Genomic DNA, 24,907 nt, shown 5'->3' with positions numbered 1-24,907 from the left:
GGGCTCAAGTCTGACAAGCAGGGCTTTCACAGCATTACTGTCACATTTTGCATCAGAGCTGTTGCTGCAGTGGTAGCTTGAACCTGTGTGCTGTCCTGCTGGAATGCCGAAGCATCAGGGTGAGGCAGCAAGTGAAGTCTCAGGACTTGATCAATGTACAGTAGCACCATGCAGGCAGGCTGCCATCAGTCAGGAACAGGTGGAGTTCTGTATTAACTAGACTCTCCTAACCCAGCGTTGTGCTCATCAATGAGCATATCATTCTGCACATCTGTGCCACACTCGCTGAGGATCACCTAGATGGTCGACACAAATCCTTGATTCGTTGCTAAATGAATGGTGAGTGATGAATGGGACTTCTGCAGAGTCCACCAAAGGTTTTTTGCCCACACCTCTGTATTCCGTTGGAGCAATCAGCTTTAGTGAACACCTTGTGTGGCTGTTTGGCCTGAAAACCAGCTGATCTGTTGATGCTACGATTTTTCAGACCATATGTTTCTGATGTACTGTAAGTGCACAGGCAATTAGAAAGTGAAAGGAATGAATGACACAGCATGATGATATGTTACTCTTGGCAAGGGGTCCTAATTCAAAAGGTCTGTAGATCACAGAGTGTCAGTGACTGTGATACTGTGGCGGAAGAGTCCTGCCAGGTGAGAAATTGCCGACTTTGAACACCCCAGACTGCAAGCAACAGAGCTTTGACCTCAGCCTAAGCACCAACATACCTATTTCATGAAAGCTTTGTTCAATTAAGAAGCCTGTCTGTGATTTTTACCGGGATTGACATTTAATCAGTCCATTACTTGTGTCCAGTCAGCTCTCTCACTGAGGAGGTGATTTAGCACTCAGGCCTATGAAGCCCTCAAGATCATTTGAGTGTATCACAGCCAAGGCACAAATGATCAGTTTATCAAATTGACACCAATATTTTTAATTAATACTATAAAATAATATCCATCTACTATATTTTCTAAAAAACAACATACAGTGCATACATAAAGTGATATGTCTTTTGAATGCTCAGTATATAATATTTTAAAATATTTGCAAGAGATCAAATAGGAGCTCTATACTGCTTTATTATGCTAAATGCTGTGACAGTATTTGATAAATGTACTGTATGTACTGTATCTGAAACTAGAATGCTAATACATTCATTAATTCACTTCACTGAGATCTTACAAGTGAGAAATCTAGCTCTTCAACCTTAGACATTTTGTTGTCATTTTTGTGCCAGTACAAGTCAATGTTTTTTTTCTATAATATAAATTATTCTATCATAAAGCCTTGCACATTTGAGAGATTTTTACATTTGAAATGTCAACGATAGATGGCGATAGACAACTAAAATTGAAAGACGCCAGAGTCTTCAAAAATGTTTGAGTGTTTTCTACAGATGGGTATGTAAGGGTTTGAGAATACCAGTATAAGAGAATCAATACGTAAATGATACATTTGTGTATACATCAATAATTTTCTTTTTTACACCTTAATTAGCTTTGCCAACCTGGGTGTGTATGATTCATCTCTTTCATACATTAACGCAAGACAATACAAAAACATATCATGATTTTTTTTTTGTAATAACGCAATTGTCATTCTGGTGAGAGCCTTGATAATAGATTTGGAAGAACTCGAAACAGAACTGTGGTCTGTCGTATCATCAAGGATCTCAAATTAGATCATCATTGACGTACTGTACAGTTATTTTACTTGGAGAGTCTGTATTTCGTTTTTGACAAATGATACTACCCTGGTACTGGTATGTTAATATTATTACTTTGGTTTTCCGTTAGATTGATAATACTATTTTCTTAACTACATATCCCATGTTCCCTTGAATCAGAGACGAATGTTATTTTTGTTCTCCTGTGTTCCTGCGTTTCCTGTCCGTCAGAAACAAAGTGCTAACCAATGCTTACTCACATTACCCTGTCTTTGCCGTGAACATTACAACTGGGACCTGCAGATAAATTAAAGGACACATCTGAATATTTAATCTTTTATCTGGAGGCGAGGAGTAAGTGATTAATCCCTTTAATTGAACTTTTCCTTACCTATTATGCTAGTCGTGAAATTAATTATTTGAGCCATTTTTACCTGAAGTAAACGGCGTCTTTTCTGTGTTTGGACCGTAAAACAGCTCGTGTTAACATTCCCTGCAATACATCACAAGACTTATAATTATAGCAGTGACCGTGTGCTGGATTTGTGGGTTTTGTTAAGTTGTTTTATTCAGCTGGCAGAATTTCTCATTTCTGTGTTACAGCAATTGATTCTTCCCGTAAAGGAAATAATAGTGACGTCAGTACAGCAGAGTACAGGCAAAGCTAACTGGCGAGCTGCACCACAATTCAGATCTCTGTGCTTGCTAAAGCATCGGACTTTACATTGTAATTGATGGCATTCTTTTAATTAATCCATACTGTACCTGCTGGCGTGATATCTGTGGTCAAAATGCAATGACCTAGGTTTGTCGAGGGATAAAATGCCACACGTTAATTGTTTTTAATGCATTATATTTTTGAGTAGAAAGTACTTTAGTAACCTACAGTATATACAGTAGCAACATGTACTGTACGTATAGTAGACTGGTGGAGGATATCATTTGGAAGAACAGCACTTTTGTCACTGCGTGATTAGAACAGTTGCCATTGGTTGATGCGCTAGCATAAAGGTGACAAATACTGTATCGGTAATAGTAATTATTTTAACCTGATATCCTTGTGATATATGTTGGTGGAATTACTTTCAATTACTTAATTCTAACTTCCTGGCTTCTTTCGGAAATGACTAGTTGAGATTCAATCATAACTTGATCAATGAAGCAAGAGGGAATTACTTGTTCTTGTACTTTTTAATAACTTTTTTTTTTTACATTTTAACTCGTCCCCTTGTTTAAAGACAAAGTGCTAATTACATAATTTAAACATGTGACATTTAACATTTAATTCAAAGAAGTTAATTAAATGTGATATTAAAGTAAAAAAAAACTGGAAATAATCTTTAAGGCCTGAAGGTACTGTATGAAGTAAAAAACAGGTGGAATGCACGTTTCCTGAAGTCTTCCAGAAGATAAAATCACTCAGATAAGATCACTTTATTGGTCATATACTGTACAATTCCTTGTATTGTAGTGTCTTTTCGCATACCCCAACTTGCTCTCTATGAGACACACAGACAGGGAGAGAAGCTTGGGATCAGAGTGCAGGGTCAGCCATTTATACGGCACCCCTGGAGCAGTTGGGGTTAAGGGCCTTGCTCAGGGGCCCAACGGAGTAGTTTTCCTCTACTGGCCGTGGGATACGAACTGGCAGCCTTCCAGCCACAGGCGTAGATCCTTAGCCACAGAGCCACCGCACCACCCAGTTATATCTGTGTGTGTGTCTCATGAGAGCAAGCTGGGAACCTCACAAACTACAGTTTGAAACCCCTGCTCAACAATAAAGGGTGTTTTAAATATCTTAGTAAAGCCTCAATTGAACTAAAGTGTTTCTTGGTTGGAATATTTGCAGTTTCTTTCAGATGTTTGAGATCTTATTTAACTTCCGCCTGTACAACACAGTAGTTAAAAGGCCAACTCCAATATGTTTAAGAGTTTAAATCAATCAAACCATTTGAATTAATCCAATTAATAAATACGTTAAGGGTTCAAATTGCGAGAGCTCAGCAGGATTGGGAACTCTGTGACATATGTAATCCATCATACGGAGTACATTTTTCAGCTCTCGGAGACATGCAGACCAAACTAAAAAGTTGTAGCATGTAGTCAGAATCCTATATCTTCTTTTCTTTACTATTGTGTAATCTTTATGTTCTTTATCTGTAGTGCTTGCCCTGAAATATGTCTCCCAAATGCATTTCATCTAGTTTCATCAAGAATTTCAGATGAGACTGGTTCAGAAAAACCTTGATTTTGAATCATGCCAAGACTCGCATTACTGTCGCACATTACCAGCTACTAGAAGCCTGCGGCCAGTTTAAAGAAAGTACCATTTTCTGGAACGTAACTGTGACAATGATGGCTGTTTTCAGAATATTTAGTCCTACGTGTATTAGTCCACATGTATAAAACAGGATCCTTTTCAGCATCTTGAATGTCTGTGCAACTGGGTGGGATGACTTGTCAATTAATGCTTATTAAACTGTCTGGTTTTTGGATTGGCATTAGTAAGCATTTTATTCTGTTTTCAGTACTACTGATTCTTTTCTAGACTCCCCACCCCTCCTCCACTTCTGTTCAACCTCAGTATGTTTTTTTTAGCACAATTCACACCATAAAAACCATGAACATAGAATGGGATTGCACCCTCCCTATTTTTCCTTTCACACATTTTACTTCTGTGTATCAATGGTGTGTTCTTCTCATAAGCCATGCTGTCTATATTAAATCCTGTATGTACATTAGCAGTGCAAATGTTTGTGTGCATGGGAAATAGTAGTTTCTTCTATTTACTGTCTGGCAACAAAATCAATGGCAGACTCCCTTTGTGAGTTTGTACCTTCTGCATGTGTAAAATCCTTATCTATTCTGCTTTACTTGATAGTCAAATCTAGTTTAACCACTTTGCCACCACAATAATAATGATAATTCCTTATACTTTTTCTGGACACTCCACTCAAAGCGCTCTACAGGTATTGGGGACTCCCCTCCACCACCACCACCACCAATTAGCAGCCCCCACCTGGATGATGCGACGGCAGCCATAGTGCGCCAGAACACTCTCCACGCATCAGCTATCAGTGGGGAGGAGAGCAGAGTAATGAAGCCAATTCATAGATGAGGAATTATTAGGAGGCCATGATTGATGAAGGCTAGGGGGAAATTTGGCCAGGACACTGGGGTGACACCCCTACACTTTTCGAGAAATGCCCTGGGATTTTTGATGACCACAGAGAGTCAAGACCTCAGTTTTACATCTTATTAGAAGGACAGCACTTTTTTACAGTATAGTGTCCCTGTCACTATACTCTGGTATTAGGACTCTGGTATTATTAGTTTTTCCCCAGGAGGTCTCCTATCCAGGTACTGACCAGGCTCACACCTGCTTAGCGTCAGTGTGTTGCCAGTTGTGGGTTGCAGGAGATATGGCAGCCAGCTAATGCCTCCTAACTCATAAGACTTGGCATTCTCATTTGTTTATTATCATGGCTTGTGAGTTACTGTCATTGTAAAGAAGAAGGTATTGTTTTACTGCTGTCATTATAATGACCTTTGTATTCATCCCCAGAAGCAAGCTTATCTGTTACATCAGATGGAAGAAAAAAAAAGGAACCGGTGCTTTTGAATCTGTACACTCTGAGTTCAGTAAATTGTGTGTAGTTCCATAAGACTGGAGTGACACCATGAGATAGCTGTAATTACAGTTTCAGCCAGAGATGATCCACCTTGTCAAACGTCAGTGTGAAAGGAATGCATCTCCATTATTTTCTGTTAGCTTACAGAGTAAGAATAAGCTCCAGGTAGTGTTTTTTATAAACTAATAATTCATGACTTGCAGCATCAGTAAACAGTGACTACAGCTATGGGCTAAATTGTAAATTACATCATAATGCTATGTACATACTCATCTTTTAACAATATGCTACTGTATGTCTTGCTCCATACATATACAGTATGTGGTTACTTTTTTTCCTTTACAGTTTTACCAGGTATATTCAAAGAGAGCTTGGTGTTGTTGTAGAGCTTCAAGCTTATTTGAGCTCAAAAGATAAGGAAGTATTCTTCAGATTGTCCTTTTTAGGAATTTGTTCTAAGTGGTAACTGTACTGAATTGTGGTTAGGGCCAAATACCTCTCTTCACTAGCAGTTGTGCTCTGTGCAGTAGATTCTTTGCAAAATGCAATAAAGTTATGTCATATGTGTTTAATCCAAGAGTAAGCAATATTGCAGATCGTTTAGTGGATTTATTTACTTTTTGTAGGCCTTCTGTTAAGACAATGCATACAAATGCACTTTGGCCTCTGTAAGAGATGGTATATCACACTTTACTTAGTTGTATTATTAACCCAAAGCTGCAGATTGGTGAGAAGCAGAATAGGACTCAATACTTCTTTGGTCCAGTATGGTTAATGGTTCATATAGTCTTTTATACCAGGCTCACAAACAAAGGTTCAAAGAGGAGGTTGTTAAAAAAGTGTTTTATTCTGGTGTTGTGGCTTGGGTGAAACTGAAGACTGGGGCAAGGGAGGGGTGGAGACAACAACAAGTATTTCTGTTGGCAAGGTTGCAACATTGGTAACTGATATAGCAAAGCATTTTTTATGTTTTTGCAGAACATATTTCATGCACACTTCTCTGTACATTTACTCATGTGCCAGTTACTCGAACTGCTGAATAAGGGAGGAGGCTTTCGTGGAATTTCCTGCCATCCGCATTGTGTATTTTAGAAATAATCAGCCACTCTTTTAGCAGCCCTTGAAAATGGAATAGATTATATTACTTTCAATTAATTCCTGTTGTGTTTGATAGTTGTTATATATCCTGCTAAGCTGTATGCTTAGTTACCTTATCGTTTGCTTGCTTTCCATTCTATAGTACAGTCATATCCCAAGGAAACACAATGGGGGTGTACAGTATGTCCTTGTTACACACATTCTTTTTTCTGTAAACGTTTCGCCTTGGTGTTATCTTGATGTGCTTGCCCCACAAAGTTAGTGTTATGTCTTTACAACAGGGTTCAGTTGAGCTGTGGAAACAGTGGTCTCCCATGTGTTCAGCTGGCATCAAACCTGGTGAAATAGCTTGCCAGGGAAAGAGTAAAATTTGCAGTTGTCAAAAACATTACCTGACAATGTGTAGGGCTGATGCTATCCTGTTACAGTGCATGACCCATGATATTGGAGCCCTTACCTTGTTTCTTTTAAGAACTAACACGGTGAGGTCCTCAGATCATTTACAGTAACTGCTTAGAAGTGGGCTGAATAGCCTTTTCTCTAATGTTCCCTGTCTTATGTTCTTAAATCTCATATAACGTTTTACAGAAGATGTATGGCGGAAGATGTGATTAGAAATTAATTTTTAGTCTAAATTCACAAAATCTAGCACGAGTCCAGTACTGCACATCACCTCGTCAACATCATCACAGCGATGAATCGTTTAGGTGCAGGCACCATGTCAATAGGATACTCCTCATCAACAGGCACTGGGAAGATTGTCAGGATTGATCCAGAAAGAAAATAGACCAAACCTAGTGGAAAACTAAATCCTAAACGTCTTGTCACCCACGAATCTAAAACTGAGTCAAGGCTTTGCATTTGTAGCAGGACAGTGACTTTAAAGCATGACGCTGAAGCTAGAGTGAAGAGATCCGACAAGGAAAGAGGAAATATTTTTGAGTGGCCCACTAGGCTCGATGATTGCTGTTCATCAACTATCCCCAAAGAACTTTTCTGGGAAGACGGATGAATTCACACCATTCCAATGTACAAAGCTGGTAGACCACAATCTAGAATAGCTCATGGACAATAATTTGCTGCCAAATGTGATTCCACCACGCATTGATTTAGGGGGCTGAGTACTAATGCAGTCAGTAGATTGGGAGCCTTGAAAGCAAATGTTTTTTTTTTATTTTCAGTTTCAGTATTCATATGATCATCTGAAACAAGGGCACTCAATTATAAAACTTTGGTCACAATGCAGCTTAAGTTATTATGCAATATTCTGTCCTCAAAGGGAAGCAGAACAAATATTTGTCCAGTTCAATTCCTGAAGTGTTTCGCAGCTTCTAATTTTGATTGGTCACCAGACGTAAGAACTAGATGTAAGATGGATGCTTAAAGCTCATGGGTTAAGAATTGTTAGTTTCTTTTCTAGTGTAAAATACAGTATACCCACAACATTTCTCACTCATGTAAATAGGACATTTTAAGTTTAACAAAAATAAAGTTCCCTTTCTTCCAGCAGTAAACCTAAATCTTTTCCATGTTGAAATTTCCCTCTGATATATCAGGATTCATAGGTTTTTCATGAACAGGATTACAGGATTCATTAAACTATTATGTGGCTGAAGTGGTTTTGGTTGAGGAATAACAGTTTAGGGATTTACATTTAACTAATGAAGAATGAAACAAGAACACAAAAACCCTTATAGTTTACGTGAATTATGAAAATTAACTAGAGCTTGAATAATGAGCTTCTTCAGAGTCACTGAAACTGGGAGATAGTACTGAAATAGACTGTATCTTGGCTGACGCATTTGTCTTTTTTTGTATATCCTGTATCTGATCAGAATTTAGGCAGGTCATGACTGCAAACTGTTCTTTCCCTTTCCTCTTGTTTCTGCTAATATTGAATTTGTTGTGAAACTGCTTTGAATTTGAGTTGCTTATTAAACATGCTTTTGTTATAGTATGTGGGCTATGGAATGTGGTGATAGGGCAAACTGAGGCACTATTGCATTCATACAATCAATAGACAAACATTTGTCTTCACCCTCATTTCTCCTATGCCCTGTGTGAATTGTTTCAAGTCTTGCCTTTTATCATTGGCTGTGCTGTGTAGGGCTTTTAAAGCAGCTCGTTTTCTACAAGGATCCATGAATGTGTTCTTAATTCTCCTCATGACCAAGCCTTACCAAAGCAAGATGTTGTGTAATAACCCCTGTAGTGTAACAAAAGACTATTGCATTAACACAACCCCCCCAGAATTCTTGGAGCACATTACTGGATGTTACATAGGCTAATCCTAGGAAGGATTCATCATTGGTTGAGAAAAGATAATACACTAATACACATAGAAGATACACATATATTAATACAGATACTACAGAGAACTGCAGTCTGTTTTATTGCCTTAGGAATGTACATTTGCCTTTTGTAGGCTTAAAAAAACCCACACCAATTTATATATTTTTGCAGTATTCAAAGTCTTCCATTGCCTGAGGATGGAAGAAAACCTGTTTTGGTGCTATCCTATTGTTCTTTTGTAGCACTTGCCTAAAGTGAACCCCTTAAGTAAATGACTGTACTGTATATAGGTACTAATGCTGTCTTTTGCTTCTAACATCCAAATTAAAAGGTTATAATTTTGTATATCCTTGTTTATTGTAATCCTGAGGAAAGTCTTCATCCTGTTGAATCATGCTGTATAGAAAGCCTTAATAATGAGAATAAATACCACCTTGTTACAATATCCCTTCTTATCTCTGTTTCTCAGATTGGAAGTTTCTGTGACTTGGCTGCTTTCTCACTGGCAATGGTTGAAAGACTAGTCTTGTGACTGGCTCTGTAAGCTTCTTCACTTGAAATGGTATGGCTTTAATTCAGGGACCTGATTTTTAACTCGACTTTAGTTGCATAGAAGAAGGTTTTTGTGTTCATAGTTAATAATTTGGCTAGTTCAGATTATCTGCAGCCGTACTGCAAAGGTAAAACTCACTGCTGTGTGCCAAGGGCTTAAAAGTGTGTTAACCCTTTGCTGTACTTTGTTTTTTACCTTTAAAATGTGCTAAAGTAGTTGTTTCTCCTTGGTATAATTATCCAAATTCATTCTTGAAATTAAAATGACATTGTTAAGTCTCTGTAGCTCCTTCAAATGTTAACTTCAAATACTGTCAATTCTATGCAAAGGAGTTTCATGTATTTTTATAAAACTGGTTTGAAGTTATGAAGGTAATTTAGTGGTCTAGACTTCTGGGTCCAAATCTGTTTTTCCTCTGGGTTTTCATGAAAGCAGCATTAAAAGAGAACTGAAGTGCTGATTGAGGCTCAGGCATTCCTGTTTTTGTTGGCTGTGGCTGGTGAACCCCTGGGGTTCTTGCAAAGCTGGTGAAGATCACCAGTGGCAGGACAGTCTGATGCCCATCGTCCAGGACCTCCTGCTTTGAAACAATCTGATGCTTTACCCATCTGTCCTCTGTCTGGCAGTTTGTACACCAGTTTTCTCTTATAGTTGCAGCTCGTCTGTGGGGACCAGTGTATTTGTATACAAGGTCATTTTGGGTTTTGAAGTGCAAGTGAAGTTGAATGACAGGAATACTAGCCTAGATCTAGAAATGTGACAGTTGGCTGCTCGGGGTCAAGTTGGTTTACTCTAACAGATTTGCCTGATTTTTAAAAACCATCCACTCATTTACCTAATCCGCTTAGCTTTTTTTCTAATTTTTTTCTGTATATTTCCAGTTGGAATATCTTAATGATTTATGAAGAAAGTGGTCTGAAGCGATTCAAATCCTTCTAAATCCTCTGTTTTTAAAGAAGCATAGCCAGAAAATTCATTAAATGTGGGTGCTCATTTCCGGACTTTCATGACGTAGTGAAAGAAATGATGTTATGGTGTTAATTGTCTTTTTAAAAGTGAGGAGAAGACGGAAATAAAAGCTGTGTATGATTGAGCTGACCAGGTTAGGCCGGGGTCTTCCTGAACCCGTGTGTTGATTCAGGAGCTGTTGTGTGTTGTCAGACATGGCAGCTGTGAGGGGGTGATGAGGCCAGAGGCTGTGAACTGTGACCTGCGCGACCGGGAGTCAAAATGGAGAGTCGTCTGAGTGGCAGCCTGGACTCCAGGGCCTCCTTGCGTGCTGTCAGCTCCATCAACACGGCCCAGCTGGCCTCCAGGCTGGACTCCTACGAGACTGGGGAGAAGAAGTGCATCTCTGACGTCAGGAGGACCTTCTGCCTCTTCGTGACCTTCGACCTCCTCTTCATCACACTGCTGTGGATCATTGAGCTGAATGTGGGTGTTTGTTCACAAAGTTTCTTATTTTTCTTATTTTTTGAAAGAAAAAATGATTTTCTTTCTATTTTTGCCTTCAGTTTCTGATGGCAGTTGTAAAGGTGTAAAGGCACAGATTTAGAGAATTTTCTGAGATTTATGGTGTACAAAAATACAGCATACAGTACACTGCACATTAGGGTAAATGTACATTTTTTTAAATATTACTAATAATAATCAACTTTATTTTATAATATCATCCAAAGTGCTGTACAATTAATAAAAAAACACATTTAACAAAATAAAATTAAAATTACAAGTCAATTAAACATAGAAAATATAGAAAATAAAATAATAACAAAAAGTCTTTATGAAAATGTAAGTTTTAGGCTAGACTGAAAATCTTCCTATATGACAGAGTCCTTGCTTTCTTTTTTGATGGTATTTGCAGTTTGGAGTTTTTGGACAGAGCAACAAAAGGGCCTGTCAAAATTACTGTGAGATAACACCTGGAGGCGATTGCTAAGTTACGAGATCATTATGCACTGTTGGTTATGTAATAAAAATATCAGCAAGTGATTTTTGGAACACTGGTAACATTGCCTAGTAGCAGATATTTCTGAATTTGTCAGTAATTTTGTCAGCTCAGCCAGACTTACTTAATTCTCCTGTTCATAAAGGGTTGATGTGTTTATTAACAAGTTAATGTGCAAAACAGCTTTTTTATGTTGTTGGCCAGCATGTAATAATAGGTAGACATAACTTCTGATTTTACTTTGCAAGGCAAACGATGAACAGGGTTCTTAATGCCATCTAAGTATTTAGCAATTTCAGTCATGTGCTTTTTTGTTTGTGTGTGTTGTTTATATAGGCTCCTTAATTTGTCTTCTGATATTTTGCAATGCCTTCTGCTTGCTCAGCTTCAGAATCATTGTGGGAAAGGCTGTCACAACAAGTGTGAAGTAGCAAGATTAGAATGTGAAGGAAAATATTAAAACTTTAGCTTGGTTAAGAATGCAGCTTTACTTTTTATACTACTTTTAGTAGTATCATATACACCATAGCTCTGGAGTTATTAAAATATTTGACTTGCTCCTGAAGTCATTCACAGCAATTAATTATGTGCTAATTACCCAAATACATTTTAACAGAGATATCCTTTGTATTAAAGCAATGCAACCTCTGTCCCCCTAAATTATAATTTCTCATAGACAGAAATAGTTACCCCCCACAAAAAAAGTTTATTATTAGATATTTGTGTTTTTCAAATCTTACTTTTTTCAGCCTTGTTTTTTGTTTCACTGCATACAAAATCTAATACAAATAATAATGGTTTTATACCAAGTTGTGTGCAACAGATCCAATATTATTCCAACATGAAAAAATATGATTTGATTTTTAAGTTTTAACTGTAGGATGTCTGCACTAGATATCAGTTGTATGTACAGTATTAACACATAGACAAAAACGTGGACACTTGCATCTGGCTGTTGTATTGTGTCAAAAGCAGTCTTGTGTTTTTCTTTCATCCATTTTTAGTGACCTCAGGCGTTTATTTGAAATGTGAACATCGTACTCCAGCAAGCTTGGTGGCGGAAACACTTATTTTAGATAAATCAGAATTAATAACCATTCTACCAGCTTTAGTTTTGAATGGATAATGTTTATCCCAGTTAGGAAGAATTTTTCTCTTGACTGAGTTTAATCCTTTTCCAAGGTCTAGAGCAGATGATATTTAAAGGAGACACAAGAAAATGTTCTGGATTGTGATCCAGAGATGGTAAAAATACCTTTGATGCTTCATCAGCTTCATTGATAGTCTGATGTGAATAACGTTGCACATCTTTCCAATGCACCTTAAGATGCTCTTTTATTATTTTCTTTTCTCCTTTTTTCAGGCATATTAATTGGAGCAAATTAATTTACCAAATTATAAATAAATTATAAATAAATCTAAATTCATCTTTTTTTGTCCCTCTTTAGGTAAATGGAGGTATTGCAGAACAGTTAAGCCAAGAAGTTCTTCATTATGATTACCATGCTTCTTTTTTTGATATATTTGTAAGTATTTTTTAATTACCTTTAGTTTTGAGTCCATAGTACAGGAAGATCAAGGAAGCAAACACATTTTATTCTCATAAAGTTCATTCAAAGATATAGCCATATTATAATATGCATAAATGTAATGTTAACTGCAACATTATCTTAAGAAAAAAATGTAGTTCTCTGCATTTTAATAATCCACACGGAACCTGATTTCTTTTCATTACTTTATCCTTATTTTTATTGTTTATTTCAGTCCATCAGAGGAATGAAAGTCAAGTTTGTATACAGTAGGCTCCAAATAAGCTGGATTTTCTTTTCCTTGGACACAATCGACTTTTTTGTTTGCCTTAGAAAAGTACGAAAGCTCATAATGTCAGAGTCTCAGTTGATGTGCATTTACAAATTTCTGTGATTTCTGTGTGTGCACTTTGACCTCTGGTGCTTAGCAACCCCTTCACAGAATCTCCTAGCCATCATCAGAGCCCACTCATGGAGGATTCTTAAGTGCTGAAGCAGTTTGAGATTAATTTTGTGTCTCAGAAGCAGCACAGCAATGAAAGGGTTTCTAGAGAATCCATCAGTTTAAACGTAGCCTAGCTTCAGGGACACAGCTTCCTTCGTGCTGTATTTACAGTTTATATGCAGTAGTTCTCCCATTTGGAGTTTCACATCAGCTGGAAATAGAAGTCAGCAGCCGGGGCAGCATACAGCTTTAACCAGGCTGTCTGATCAGCAGGACTGTCCGGAGTGGGCACAGAGGATTTCATCCTCTTATGTAATTAGTGCTTGAAAAAAGTAAAATGTCCTGTACTACAAGAAATAAAAAAATGAACTGTGAGCTAGATAATAGAATTCTTTGTTTTGATTCTGTGACTGGTATTATTTCAAGGGGTGTTATGCTGAAAACCAGAATGAAACAGAATGAAACAACCCAGAGCAGGGCCATAATTGGAAGGTGTTGCAAAGATGAGTGAAACTGCTACTAATAAGATACTACCCTGTTAACAGTACTATGAGAATTCATGATAGCTAGTGTATTCTCTAAGTGAAAGTAACAGTGAGCCATTAATGAACTAGCATGGGGACTTTCCAGTATTCTATTTTCTTGTGGTTGTTAGTTGTTGTTTTTTTAAATTAGGGCTCATTTTTTTTTCTGAAGCGTTTCCTTTGATTCAGATTTAATAGGCTACCTCTCAATGGGTATTTTTGATGCAGGAAAAAGAGAGGTGTTTAGGAAGATGTTTTTTTTCTACCTGGAGGAGTAAGTAAAATCAAAATGTAAAAAAAAACACATTTGTGGTCACTCCTTCCATTTTCTGTCCCATCTCCTCCTAATGGCAGCCCTGTGTGAGGAAGTGTATATTTTTCACTCCTGACTTAGTCGTTTCCCCTTTACCTTAGTAGTATTGGAGTTTCCCCTTTTCTTTTCTTCCACACAGATACTCGCAGTGTTTCGCTTCGCCATGCTGATCCTTGCGTACGCCGTTTGTAAACTGCAGCACTGGTGGGCAGTAGCGGTAAGCTTACAGTGACACTAGCATGCGAGGCTGTTTCCTGTCACAGTGTAAGAGAAAATTCAGTGACCTCACTTTTGAACCAAATGAGCTGACAAGAAGAAAAATGTCTCGGCTCCAGCAGACGACAACCTCCACGTTGACATTTTTTCTCTCTCTCTTGTCCAAATTCCTCTCTCATGAGCTTGGACTTAGTTTGGCCAAATGTGTTCTGTAATCTGTAATATCCCTAAATAGCAATGTCTGATTAAATATAATTGAAGCTCATTTTCACATACATTTTGGTTCTTAATTGTATTTTAGTTTGATATCAGATACAGTTATGGGGACATTTTGCTATATACAGTATATCTTTTAAAATGCCATTTTGTTCTGCATTCACTTCAGACACAACAAATATTGAAACTTCAAATTGTCACACATTGACCTTGAGAAATGAACAATTTCTTCATTTCCAGATAACAACAGCAGCTACAAGTGCCTTCTTGATAGCAAAAGTCATTATTTCCAAGGTATGTGTCTTGCATTGATCTTCTCTCAGGTCCACTCATGTTTAAAATGTGTTTTTGAGACCTGGGCCTACATGTTCGCTATTGTTTACATTGCAGCTTCTCTCCCAGGGTGCATTTGGTTACCTTTTACCTATTACTTCCTTCATCCTGGCTTGGATTGAAACCTGGTTTCTAGACTTCAAGGTCTTACCTCAAGAAGCAGAGGATGAAAACAGTAAGTCTGTTCATTCGTTCCCTGCTAAGCCCTAACACATCTTTGTTTGCTCTCGGAATTAGCTCTCAATCCAAAATTGCAAGTCGAGATGCGTTAAAACTTGTTTTATTTTCCTTTCTGATATGCTAGTAATAAACACCTAGTTTCTTGTGCTTTACCTGAAGCACCTGGCAGTTAAGGTTGTGAAGTGAATGGAGCACAAATTCAGTGTCTGAAATTCTGTTAACATAAAAAGTAGGGTATATTGTGTGTTTGTGCTGTGTTTTCTAGGTTTTGTTGACACACTGTAGCTCAAAATTCCAGCTTCTTGTCTTTTGGTATGGGTCGAAATGCCAGGAACCTTAAAGAAAGACTCTTTAATTCTTGTAAACCTTTTCCTAGCTTTGCAGCTAGTATTAGTCTTGCAGCGACAAGCAGTCTCAGCTATTTCACACCCATCCTCTTTTTTTTTTAACTGTCGGCGCACTGCAAGTTAGAATTGCCAAGCCTGAATTCAAATATAGGAGGTGACAGAAAAAGATGTAGGCAATTTAATCAGTCTCTTTGTCCAGAAAACATACAAATTTTGTTTCGCTTTGTTCCTTTATCGATGCTCATGGCTGTGTGGCCTGTTGTCTGCCCCAGGGCTGCTGTCTGTGGCGAGTGTGTCAGAAAGAGCACCCCTTATCCTGCCCGGGCCTCTCTCGGATGGCCAGTTCTACTCTCCTCCAGAATCAGTTGCAGGTAAGGGTGGCCATGTCAAAGCTCAGTGTGCACTGGAGTGGCCCTGATGAGAAACCAGGGCACTAAAATGGAGTTTACTCTCAGCTATTTCAAGCATTTCATAAATCCCACCCGTTAAACTGGCCATTTTCTGAAGATTCGAAAGCGGCAGTGGGTTTGTCACTTTCTGAACTAAGAGTAAAATAACTTACATGTGGAGGCACAGTTAACATATGAACTTTACTTCTGATAAGTGAAAAGATAAGTATAATTTGAGCAGGCCTAGGTTAGGCAGCATAGCAATGCAGTGGTTAGCATTGTTGCCTTGCAGCACTGGGTCTTTGGTTTGGTTCATTTCCTCAGCTGGGGTGCTATCTGTGTGAGCTTGTATGTTCTGCCTGTGTTTGTTTGGGTTTCCTCCCACAGTCCAAAACATAGGGGTATGCTGCTTGGCCCTGAGATTTATTGGCATCCTGTCCAGGGTTATCCTGACTGACCCCCCATCCCCCCCCCCCCGCTATCCTGAATTGTTTGAAGAATGGTTTGAAAATGGATAAATTAACTATCTACAGATATATCTATTGGAATTTATTAACTGGTTGAGCAGCTACTTTGCTGCTGTCGGCAGTTCCTTCATGTTAAGATTGAGCCACACTCTTGCTGTTTCTTTTCCTTTGTCCGGTTAATTGTAAATATAAAAGGGGTAGTACAAAAGGCCAGTGTCAGTGAGTTCACTTCCTGGTTAAGTAAAAGAAAAACGCTGGCAGTCAAATATTATTCATCTGTTTTTAAAGGTGATAAATGTGCTAAAAAGAAAGAATTAGGGGAAGAAATCAACTACAGTAATTGGGAAACTGTGTCCGTATAAAATGTGAAGCAAGATATTTAATAAGCTCTGGTCCTGCCTTATTCTGCCTTCTGCCCCATTATTTTATAACTGTTAAGTCAAAAACATGGGTTGGTTGTATAAGATGTATAAGAGCTGTAAGTTGTTTGTCAGGAAGCCTCGTAAACTATTAAACCGTTTCTGAGAGTGTGGCTCTCCCTGCTGGTCAACTAGGACATTACCTCTCACCATAGAGTATTCTACAGTGTAAAACGGTACGGTTTCAAAATTTTCCAAGGTTTGTGGGTCTTTTGAACATTGTTTGTTTAATATCACTTTGATAATTTCAGTGTTTTCTTCATAGTGAGAGACAAACAAAGCAAAGCACTTATAATATTATTATAAGAAATTAATTATATCAATTTTGCTATTGTAGCTGGCTGAATAATAGTCCTTGTTCTTACATTAAAGTTTAGGGAATTGTGAGCATGTTTTTAGTTTTTGCTGTAAAAGAGTTTGAATGTTTTCAGTTTCTGGTGTTGGGATGTTCAGTCATTTTTTTCCTTATAGATGTTTTTCCCCCGTGAAGTTAAGGTAAAAGGGCTTAAATGCTTTACTATTTAGACTCTAAAGTAATCAGTTTTGTATATTTTGAACTGATGCATAAATGCTGTATTTTTAAAATGTTCGTCCTTCAAATTGTATGGTTAAGTGTAGTACTAAAAACAATTCTAAGTACATCCCCCAAACCACACTCTTCAAGACATATTCTGTAGGCTAAATTTTTGTATCTTAATACCATATTCTGAAAGAATTAATTACAACTAGAAACCTTCATATTGTCAAGTACCAAAACAAATGGCCAGAATAAAAAAAACTGAGCTGACAGTTACTATGGAGAAGGCTGGTTTTAGGGGGTAAGTGCCCTGTATTCATGCCTTTTGATTTTTGTGAGCTCTTTAAGGTAGAATCATTTCTACCTTAGATTCTCCCATTTAATATAGTGCTTTTCCTGTATTCCCAGGGTTTCCCTGTCTAGTAGCATTTCTCAGAAACCAGGAAAATGTTTTTTAAAATGTTTTGATGTCTAGAAATGCAGTTGGTTTGTAGAAACTCCTTCATCTTTCAATGCAGGTGTTTCGTACGACACCTGAATATGGCTTTGTGGGTTTTTATTTTTATTAATTGAATAGCAAGCAGTCTGTTGTGGTACAGTACATTTGACCAGTTTTCCAGTGCATTGTTTTAGCACTACCAGGTACTCCAACAGTTTTATGGAGCTGTTGAACCACATAAAACCAAACAAATTATCATCTGGAAAATGTGTAAGTTGTACCACCAATGAGTTTCTTATCTGTGGGAAATTCAGCTGCAAATTACCGTGGGACTGGTGTAAACTGAACACCCTACTGCAGTAGATTTCGGTACACAGGTGTGATTGTTTCCATTGAAAACTCTCAGACAGCATTTTCTATTTCTTTTTAATTTTTTTTTGTGTGTAACTGTCTAAAATAGCCAAGATACTCTCTACATATACATAAATATTTGCACTCTTTTAAGGTTAAAATGAATTCTCTGTAACAAAGTTGTGCAAACATGCAGTACTACGCAGTGCAGCCAGAATTAAATAATTTGCAGGTTTTTCAGTGCTGCTAGGAGCTGCATTCAAACTACTACTTTTAATGTCGTTTGTAACACTTAAATTAAAACTTCTAGGAGGAATGAACCTTTTTGTTTTTTATTGTTACCCAAATCAATAAATTAATTTAATTGTTAATATTATAATAAAACACTTACATTTGCTATGAATCCACTCTGTAAAAAATGGAACGAACAAACCCACTATGCAGATATGCAGATAATCATTACAATTTTACTACAAACGTGTACAGTTTTTACTTTTCTGTTTAAAACCAGGTACATTTTGTACTGTATTAATTAGTTTTTTTGTTGATATGTGTCAACATTGTAAGTCGGTATTCTTTTTTGTAGCTTTTACCTATAAATGTAGTACTTTTTAATGAAGACAGACGTGCAGAAAGTGACACTTACTGTTCAAGGTTTCCTCTGTTACAGAACAAAATCAAATGTGCAAGAAAAAAAAGGAGTTCAGCAAGAAGATTTTGAAAATGAATAACAGATTAAATGAATATTGATCATATTCAGACAGCAAAAATGTGCACGTGACATGAAGTCTGTCATAGACAGCTTTGAAAGCAGGAAATTAATTTTTAAACTTAAACTTTTGCCCAGTCTGTAAAATTTTCATCAGTTAGTTAATATTGTTTTTATTTTTCAGTCCAATAGAATATTTAATTTGTGTACACTTTCCAATTACAGTCCTACAGGATTTCTCTATTTGAATTTTGTTGTTTCTTGTACAGTGAATATAAGATTAGCGCAGTCCTTTTTTCCCTCTGTTTTCAGATTCTGAAGAGGATATAGAAGAAAAACATGACAGTGAGAAACCGGTGATTTAGCAGGTATTGACGGTATTATATACAATACAGTATTGTAATATAAGTTATTGCTGTTTTAAAAAATCTTTTTTAGCTTTCATTAAGTGCAATTGCAATAATAAGAACCTGCAGCCTTTAATAGATTTAATGGTAAATTAACTAAAACAGCATTTTGAGTTAGAGCATTTGTGATCCTGCTACCTACAGCTGAGGTCATATCCAGTCTGATTCATTACAATACAAGAAACATTTATTTACCCGAGCGCAATGGTGTTCTATTAAACAATGATGGGTTTTTTTCATTGAAAAAGATATGACCATTGTGATAAAATGTTTTCTTTTTGTTAACAGTGCTTGTTGAAAAGTACCTGTGGTCTGTCAAGGCATGGATAACCAGACTTCCTGAATCTGCTTGGCGATCTGGGTATCGGCTGGTACTAAGTTGAAGTTCTTATCGTTGGGTGCAGGAGTCTTGGCACCCTGCTCCCACTGTTCTTCTGTGGAATATTACACTGCCTTATAACTGCTGAGCTCGCACTCATCGCACTGAATTCTATTCGAGTCGAGTGCGTTTTTTTCTGAACCAGAGACAATTATTTATCCTACGTTATAATGAAATGACATTTAAAAAATAAAACTACGGTATTAGCTGTTCCTGTTTTATTGATGTATTCTTCCTCTTCCAAAGCTGAGGAGCTCTAAGGTGATTGTAGTTTTATATTTCACTGATACTGTATACTGTACACATATGGCACATGGAGAAGCGTTCAATACACCATAGAGCAAGAAAGACCCTCATCTAGTCTTACTGAAACACAGTCTGTGCAGGCTTAGTTGCAAGTTACGGCAGTCCAGTCCTTTGCACCGACATGACAATGAGTCATTTTATTTTTATTTTTGTCTTCTTTAATTAAAATCTGTGTCTTACTTTGCAAGATATCATGATAAATCATAACATTTGTTGTGTGCGCGTTTCCCATGGATAACATTGCAGCTAACTAATGTGTTATGTATAAAGTGCGAGGGCAATATCCTTTCAAAGAGAATGTAAGAATAATTTTCTCTTGACATTTTGTAGCATGGTTCTTATGATTTCGCCATATCAGCTTGAGGAAAGTATGCACTAGTGAGTGAAATCCAGTCCAACGTCTCCCTGGTTAACCCACCAGGTGCTTTGTAGAGTTGGAAGGACCCATTCACCTTTTTTTAGACAATTAGGAACTTAGTCTTAAAACCACTTGTAACTTTGTTATTTTGTAGAACATTAGGTTGTGTAAGTCATGTATTTTTTAGTTAAATTACAGTAATATATTCACACGATACACAAAACTAAAAATGCACTGCAGTGTTCAGAAAGACTGTAACTTCTAATGCAGGTCTGCTGATTTTTATCACTATTACTGAAATTTTGTAAACAAATATTTCCGTGGTTGCTCAGTATTCTATATATCTACATGTACCAAATATAAGCATATTTATAAACATATACTTCTGTATGTTACTGTATATATTCAGATACCAGTGAGACAGATCAAGCAGTTCACATTATTTCACCCAAAATACTTTCTTTTAGCAGTACGATAACAGTTTCCCTCCCTTATTGTCACTTTGTTGCCATTTTTTTTAACTCCAGAATTTTAAGATTTTAGATTGTGTTTTATCTGCTACTGCTAATAAGTCTTCTCTAGGTTGTACAGTGTGCGTAAAAGGTTGCCACCTCATCACTCTCATTTGGAGATTACTAGACTGTCAATAATTGCCAAATTATTGCTAAACTCAGCCGAGTTTGTGTAAGAAGAGCACGAGAGAGCAGGAGTGTTGATCACCTCCAACATCTGCATGCGGGCTAAATTTGTTCTTTCTCTTCTGGATAAATTGATATTTAATTATACTAGTCAAAATGAGTATGAATGAAGGAAGATTCTTATTGAATGGAGAATTTGGATGTACACAAACTTCATAGGCATGGTAATTATCTTTTTTACCACTCAACCCGTAAATATGATTTTGCGTTTGCTTTTTAATTCCCCCTGAAGCGATGGTCTTTTAGACCAATCTCATAGACCTTTCTTGAAATGTAAATGTTTCCTGATTTCCCTTGAATTTCCATTAAATAGTTTCATAATAAATGTACAGTGCTATAAACACTTCATCTGCACTCTGTGTACCATTGATTTGACTTTTATTTTTTGTTCTCCTACTGTACTTAATAAAATAATTCAGAATCTATCATTAATGTATAACTCTGAAATTATTTATGGAAAGTATTGTATTATTGTAAACATTACATTAAAGTGATCACTGTTAAATTAAAAACAAAACAGAATAAATTCTTAATCTGAAAAGACAACTTGTTTTAGCACGAACTGCATCACTTTTTTTTAGAACTTAATGGCTTTATTTTAGAAATGAATTGTTCGCCCTCATTTGCTGCTGAATTTGTCATTTGTATCCCTGTGAAACGTTAATTGCATTTAGATTTTTTTTTTTAATGGAGAAGCAAAGCCATTTCTGCCAAATACAGCTTTTTAATTTAGCGGCATAATCTTGGACAAGCTAAATTTGAACAGTCTCTCACATTTTTTTTTGTCTGCTAGTATGGAAATGGCAATAATGCAATTGATCAGTTATGCTGGTCAGTGTTAACCAGGTGATTTCACAGCTGACGTCTTTTGCTTTTTATAGCTTTGTCAAATTATAGTTGATAGCATTTCAATCCAATCGATCAATTGCAAAATACAAATCCTGCCATTTGAATAGCAGTTGTTTTGTAAGCTTAGTCTCTTTGCTTGTACTCACTGGAAAACTACCATAGAAACCTGGATTTCTAAATTACAGTTGGCAAGCAGGTCAGGTTGTATTGCTGGTCTTAAACAGATTCATTGGAACCTCACAATTGTATCACACAAAAGAACCTGCAAATATTTAGGATTAAAGTGTAAATAACAGAGCACTGTTTTATCTTTTTTTGTCTCTTGGCCAATGCTGTGATAAAAAAAATACTGTACAAGAGGTAAATTGCCTACCCTTTCAGCATGAAAGTATGTGCTGTGTCCAGTGCTTATCCCCAACCAACTTGCCTCTGTTCATTAATAAAGTGTTGCTGCCTTGCTGTTGGTTGTCTGGGTATTTTTTCAGATTTCTGTGTGTAAAAGTGTGTTTCTGTACTTGGAACTGGTGTGTGTCCTACCTAATTGCTCTCTGATGTACGGAAGGAAAAGACAAAATGTTAATTAAACAATGATTGCAATATAAAATATTTGTTTTGACTGTTGCTTATGACAATTACTCTCATATTTCAGTTCACATTCCTTCTTTGGGGAAATCTAATTTGCAAGAATCACATCTTTTCACATAATGCTTTCTAACTGGCTTTGTCCTACTGTAGTATAAAAAAATAAATTTTTATTTGCTACCTTTTGGTGTGCTAATTAGGTTTTAATTTCTCCATCAAGTATTATTAATTATCATTAATTATAAGTGAATGCTTATATACAGTATATATGCTTTATTGTTCTGGTATAATCTGTTTGTTGAGTGCTTGTTTTCCAAGTTAATAATGCACCATAGTTGTTCATAAATAAATGCTGTAACCAGTGCCGATATAGGGTAGCAAAAGATGTCATGACTTTGATGAAGCTAATCAAGATTAACACGCTTTTCCGTTACGACATTTTTGGCTCGATTCAAGCGCGTTCTTGTGAACAGACTCCGCAGCCTACCCACAAATAACAGTAATATGCCAATAAAAAAACATCCGCAAACACATTGCGATGACTAATTAAGCACACCCAGATCAAAGTGTGGTTAAACTGCTGTATTATCTTTCTCATCAAACTCAAGCGATTGTGTGCTGAGCAAATTTACCACATTTTCCACCACCTTGCTTGTTCAATTTGGTTTTGCAATTGAAGCAAGTTAATCGTCTCTGAATTTTTAGGTTTTTTTGGGGCGGGTGAGGCAGGAGGTGAAGAATGTATTTAGAGCACTTTAATAGCAGAGAAAGATTTTCTTCTTCATCTTCAAATAATTCAATATTGTCACAGTCCTAGCAGATTTACAGTTTACAGTATTATTTACACTTACTTTAAAGTACAGTGCTCGTTGTTCTGATATTTATTATTTTAAAACCTTGGAAATAAGTTTTCTATTGTTCACTTTTTTAAGATGTATAATCATTGTATACTTGCTTTTAACTGACTATTGCAGTTAATGTATACAGTAGGTGGAAAAGGCTTAAAATGTGTACATCTGTATTAGGGATTAAAGTTCTTTGCAAATTAATAATTATTCAGTTGAGTGTTACACAGGGCTGTATAAATTATGATGTGATTATTATTTGCATATAATAGAAATTGTATGAAAACTCTCATTTTATCCTGTTACTGACTGTGAAATCAAGCCTACTGTTTTTAATTTGGACTTCAGTTCATCAATGATGAGATAACTGTCCTGAAATAATATATCCATATAGATATATCCATATTGCTTTAATTGTATTCCTAAAAAGGTATACACCTCAATAAGATGACGCATTCCAGTGTACAGGTGTTTTCTCTTCTATATTAATATAAATTAAGTTACAGTAGTTTAATTGATTAGTTGGGATCCCAAGAGTTTTGTTCGAAGAGTGAAAATAGTAATATGAGTTGAGAAGGCCTGTTTTGGGCAGCATAGTGGTGCAGTGGTTAGCATTGCTGCTTTACAGCACTGGGGCCCTGGGTTCATTTCTGGACCTGGGCTGCTATCTCTGTGGAGTTTTTATGTTCTACCCATGTTTGTGTGGATTTCCTCCAGGTGCTCTGGTTTCCTTTCACAGTCCAAACACATGGTAAAAAACATGGTAGGTTAATTGGCTTCTGGGAAAGTTGGTGCTGGTGTGAGTGGATTTGTCTGTGTGTGCCCTGTGACGGCCTGGCACCCTGTCCACCCTGGCACCCTGTCTTGCAGTCTTTTCTTGCCCGGATAGATTCAGGCTCCCTTGCAACCTTTATTTGGAAGAAGAAGTTTGAAAAGGGGATAGGAGTCTACGTATGTGAGAGCTTTTGCAGCTGCTCTGAAACTTGAGTTGTCCGTGAAAGAAATAAAAATAAAAACTGTGACTCTGCCTTCAAACCCAGTGTTCTAAATTCTTTGCACAGCACCTGAAAACAGTTTCACTTGGAGCTAGTGTCTCTTTTTTCACCCCATTGTAAATCCTAGATATGTAATGTAAAATATAAATTATCTTTGCTTTTTTTAGATTGATTTTATGCACTTGAGTATCCATCCATTTTCTAACCCCTTCAAGTTTGCAGGGGAGCCGGAGCCTGTCCTGGCAAGCAAGGGACGCGAAGAGGGATTCACTCTGGATGGGACGCCAACCCACCGCTGGGCACACCCAGACACAAACACACACTCTCGCACCACTCCATCAAGGTCAGTTTCTCCATAAACCAATTAACCAACTGTACCACTATTTCTTTGTAAACCGGAGCACCCCGTTAAAGTTTTTTTTTACAAGTGACACTTTTGTGCAGTCTTCTGCATTGCAGCCACAGAAAACGGTTAAAGTTGACAATAATGATGATATTACAGGGAGGAAAACAGAAAATATAATGTGTATAGTGTGATTTCCTTGCAGTTCATCATCTGTTCTGTTGATTTGCATTTAAGTCTTTTTTAGAAACATTTTTTTATCTTCTTAAACATAATGGTATATAATTAAAACTGAGTTTAATTCTTAAGATCTTATTGTTAGATTATAATTTTGAAATAAAATCAAACTGTGGTCGTTATAAAATTAAACTGAGTGCATAAAAAAACGTACGAACATACTTGATGTGGCATGGCTTTCTCTAAGAATTCCAAGGACTATTTTCATTCTTATTTTTTTTTAATCACTCAATTTCCATTGTAAACAGAACAAATCCTGGGTGCACTTTGCCACAGTTGTGTGATTTACTCTTCTACCATGCTATTGTCAAATCTCAGAAGT

The 24,907-nt window shown here is 36.9% G+C and overlaps 1 protein-coding gene across 1 annotated transcript; it reads left to right on the top strand.

Moving 5' to 3' along the window:
* The first annotated feature begins 1,912 nt into the window (after window positions 1-1,912).
* On the top strand, window positions 1,913-22,187 carry stard3nl (STARD3 N-terminal like). The gene is made up of 9 exons (XM_088919603.1): window positions 1,913-2,023; window positions 10,406-10,678; window positions 12,641-12,718; window positions 14,143-14,220; window positions 14,676-14,729; window positions 14,826-14,943; window positions 15,568-15,666; window positions 18,899-18,954; window positions 19,282-22,187. Exons 2-8 carry the CDS (start codon window positions 10,475-10,477, stop codon window positions 18,949-18,951), a joined length of 684 nt encoding a protein of 227 aa, XP_088775729.1. The 5' UTR covers window positions 1,913-2,023; window positions 10,406-10,474; the 3' UTR covers window positions 18,952-18,954; window positions 19,282-22,187.
* Window positions 22,188-24,907: the final 2,720 nt, after the last annotated feature.

This window comes from Atractosteus spatula, chromosome 6 (genome assembly GCF_055471065.1).
Source record: "Atractosteus spatula isolate fAtrSpa1 chromosome 6, fAtrSpa1.hap1, whole genome shotgun sequence".
Taxonomy (NCBI): Eukaryota; Metazoa; Chordata; class Actinopteri; order Semionotiformes; family Lepisosteidae; genus Atractosteus; species Atractosteus spatula.
This window is presented reverse-complemented; position numbering and strand designations above follow the sequence as displayed.

Coding starts and splice junctions, on each gene's coding strand:
- stard3nl (XM_088919603.1), top strand. CDS start 10,475: ATGGAGAGTCGTCTGAGTGGCAGCCTGGACTCCAGGGCCTCCTTGCGT. Junction 10,679..12,640: donor TGTGGATCATTGAGCTGAAT/GTGGGTGTTTGT, acceptor GTCCCTCTTTAG/GTAAATGGAGGTATTGCAGA. Junction 12,719..14,142: donor CTTCTTTTTTTGATATATTT/GTAAGTATTTTT, acceptor TCTTCCACACAG/ATACTCGCAGTGTTTCGCTT.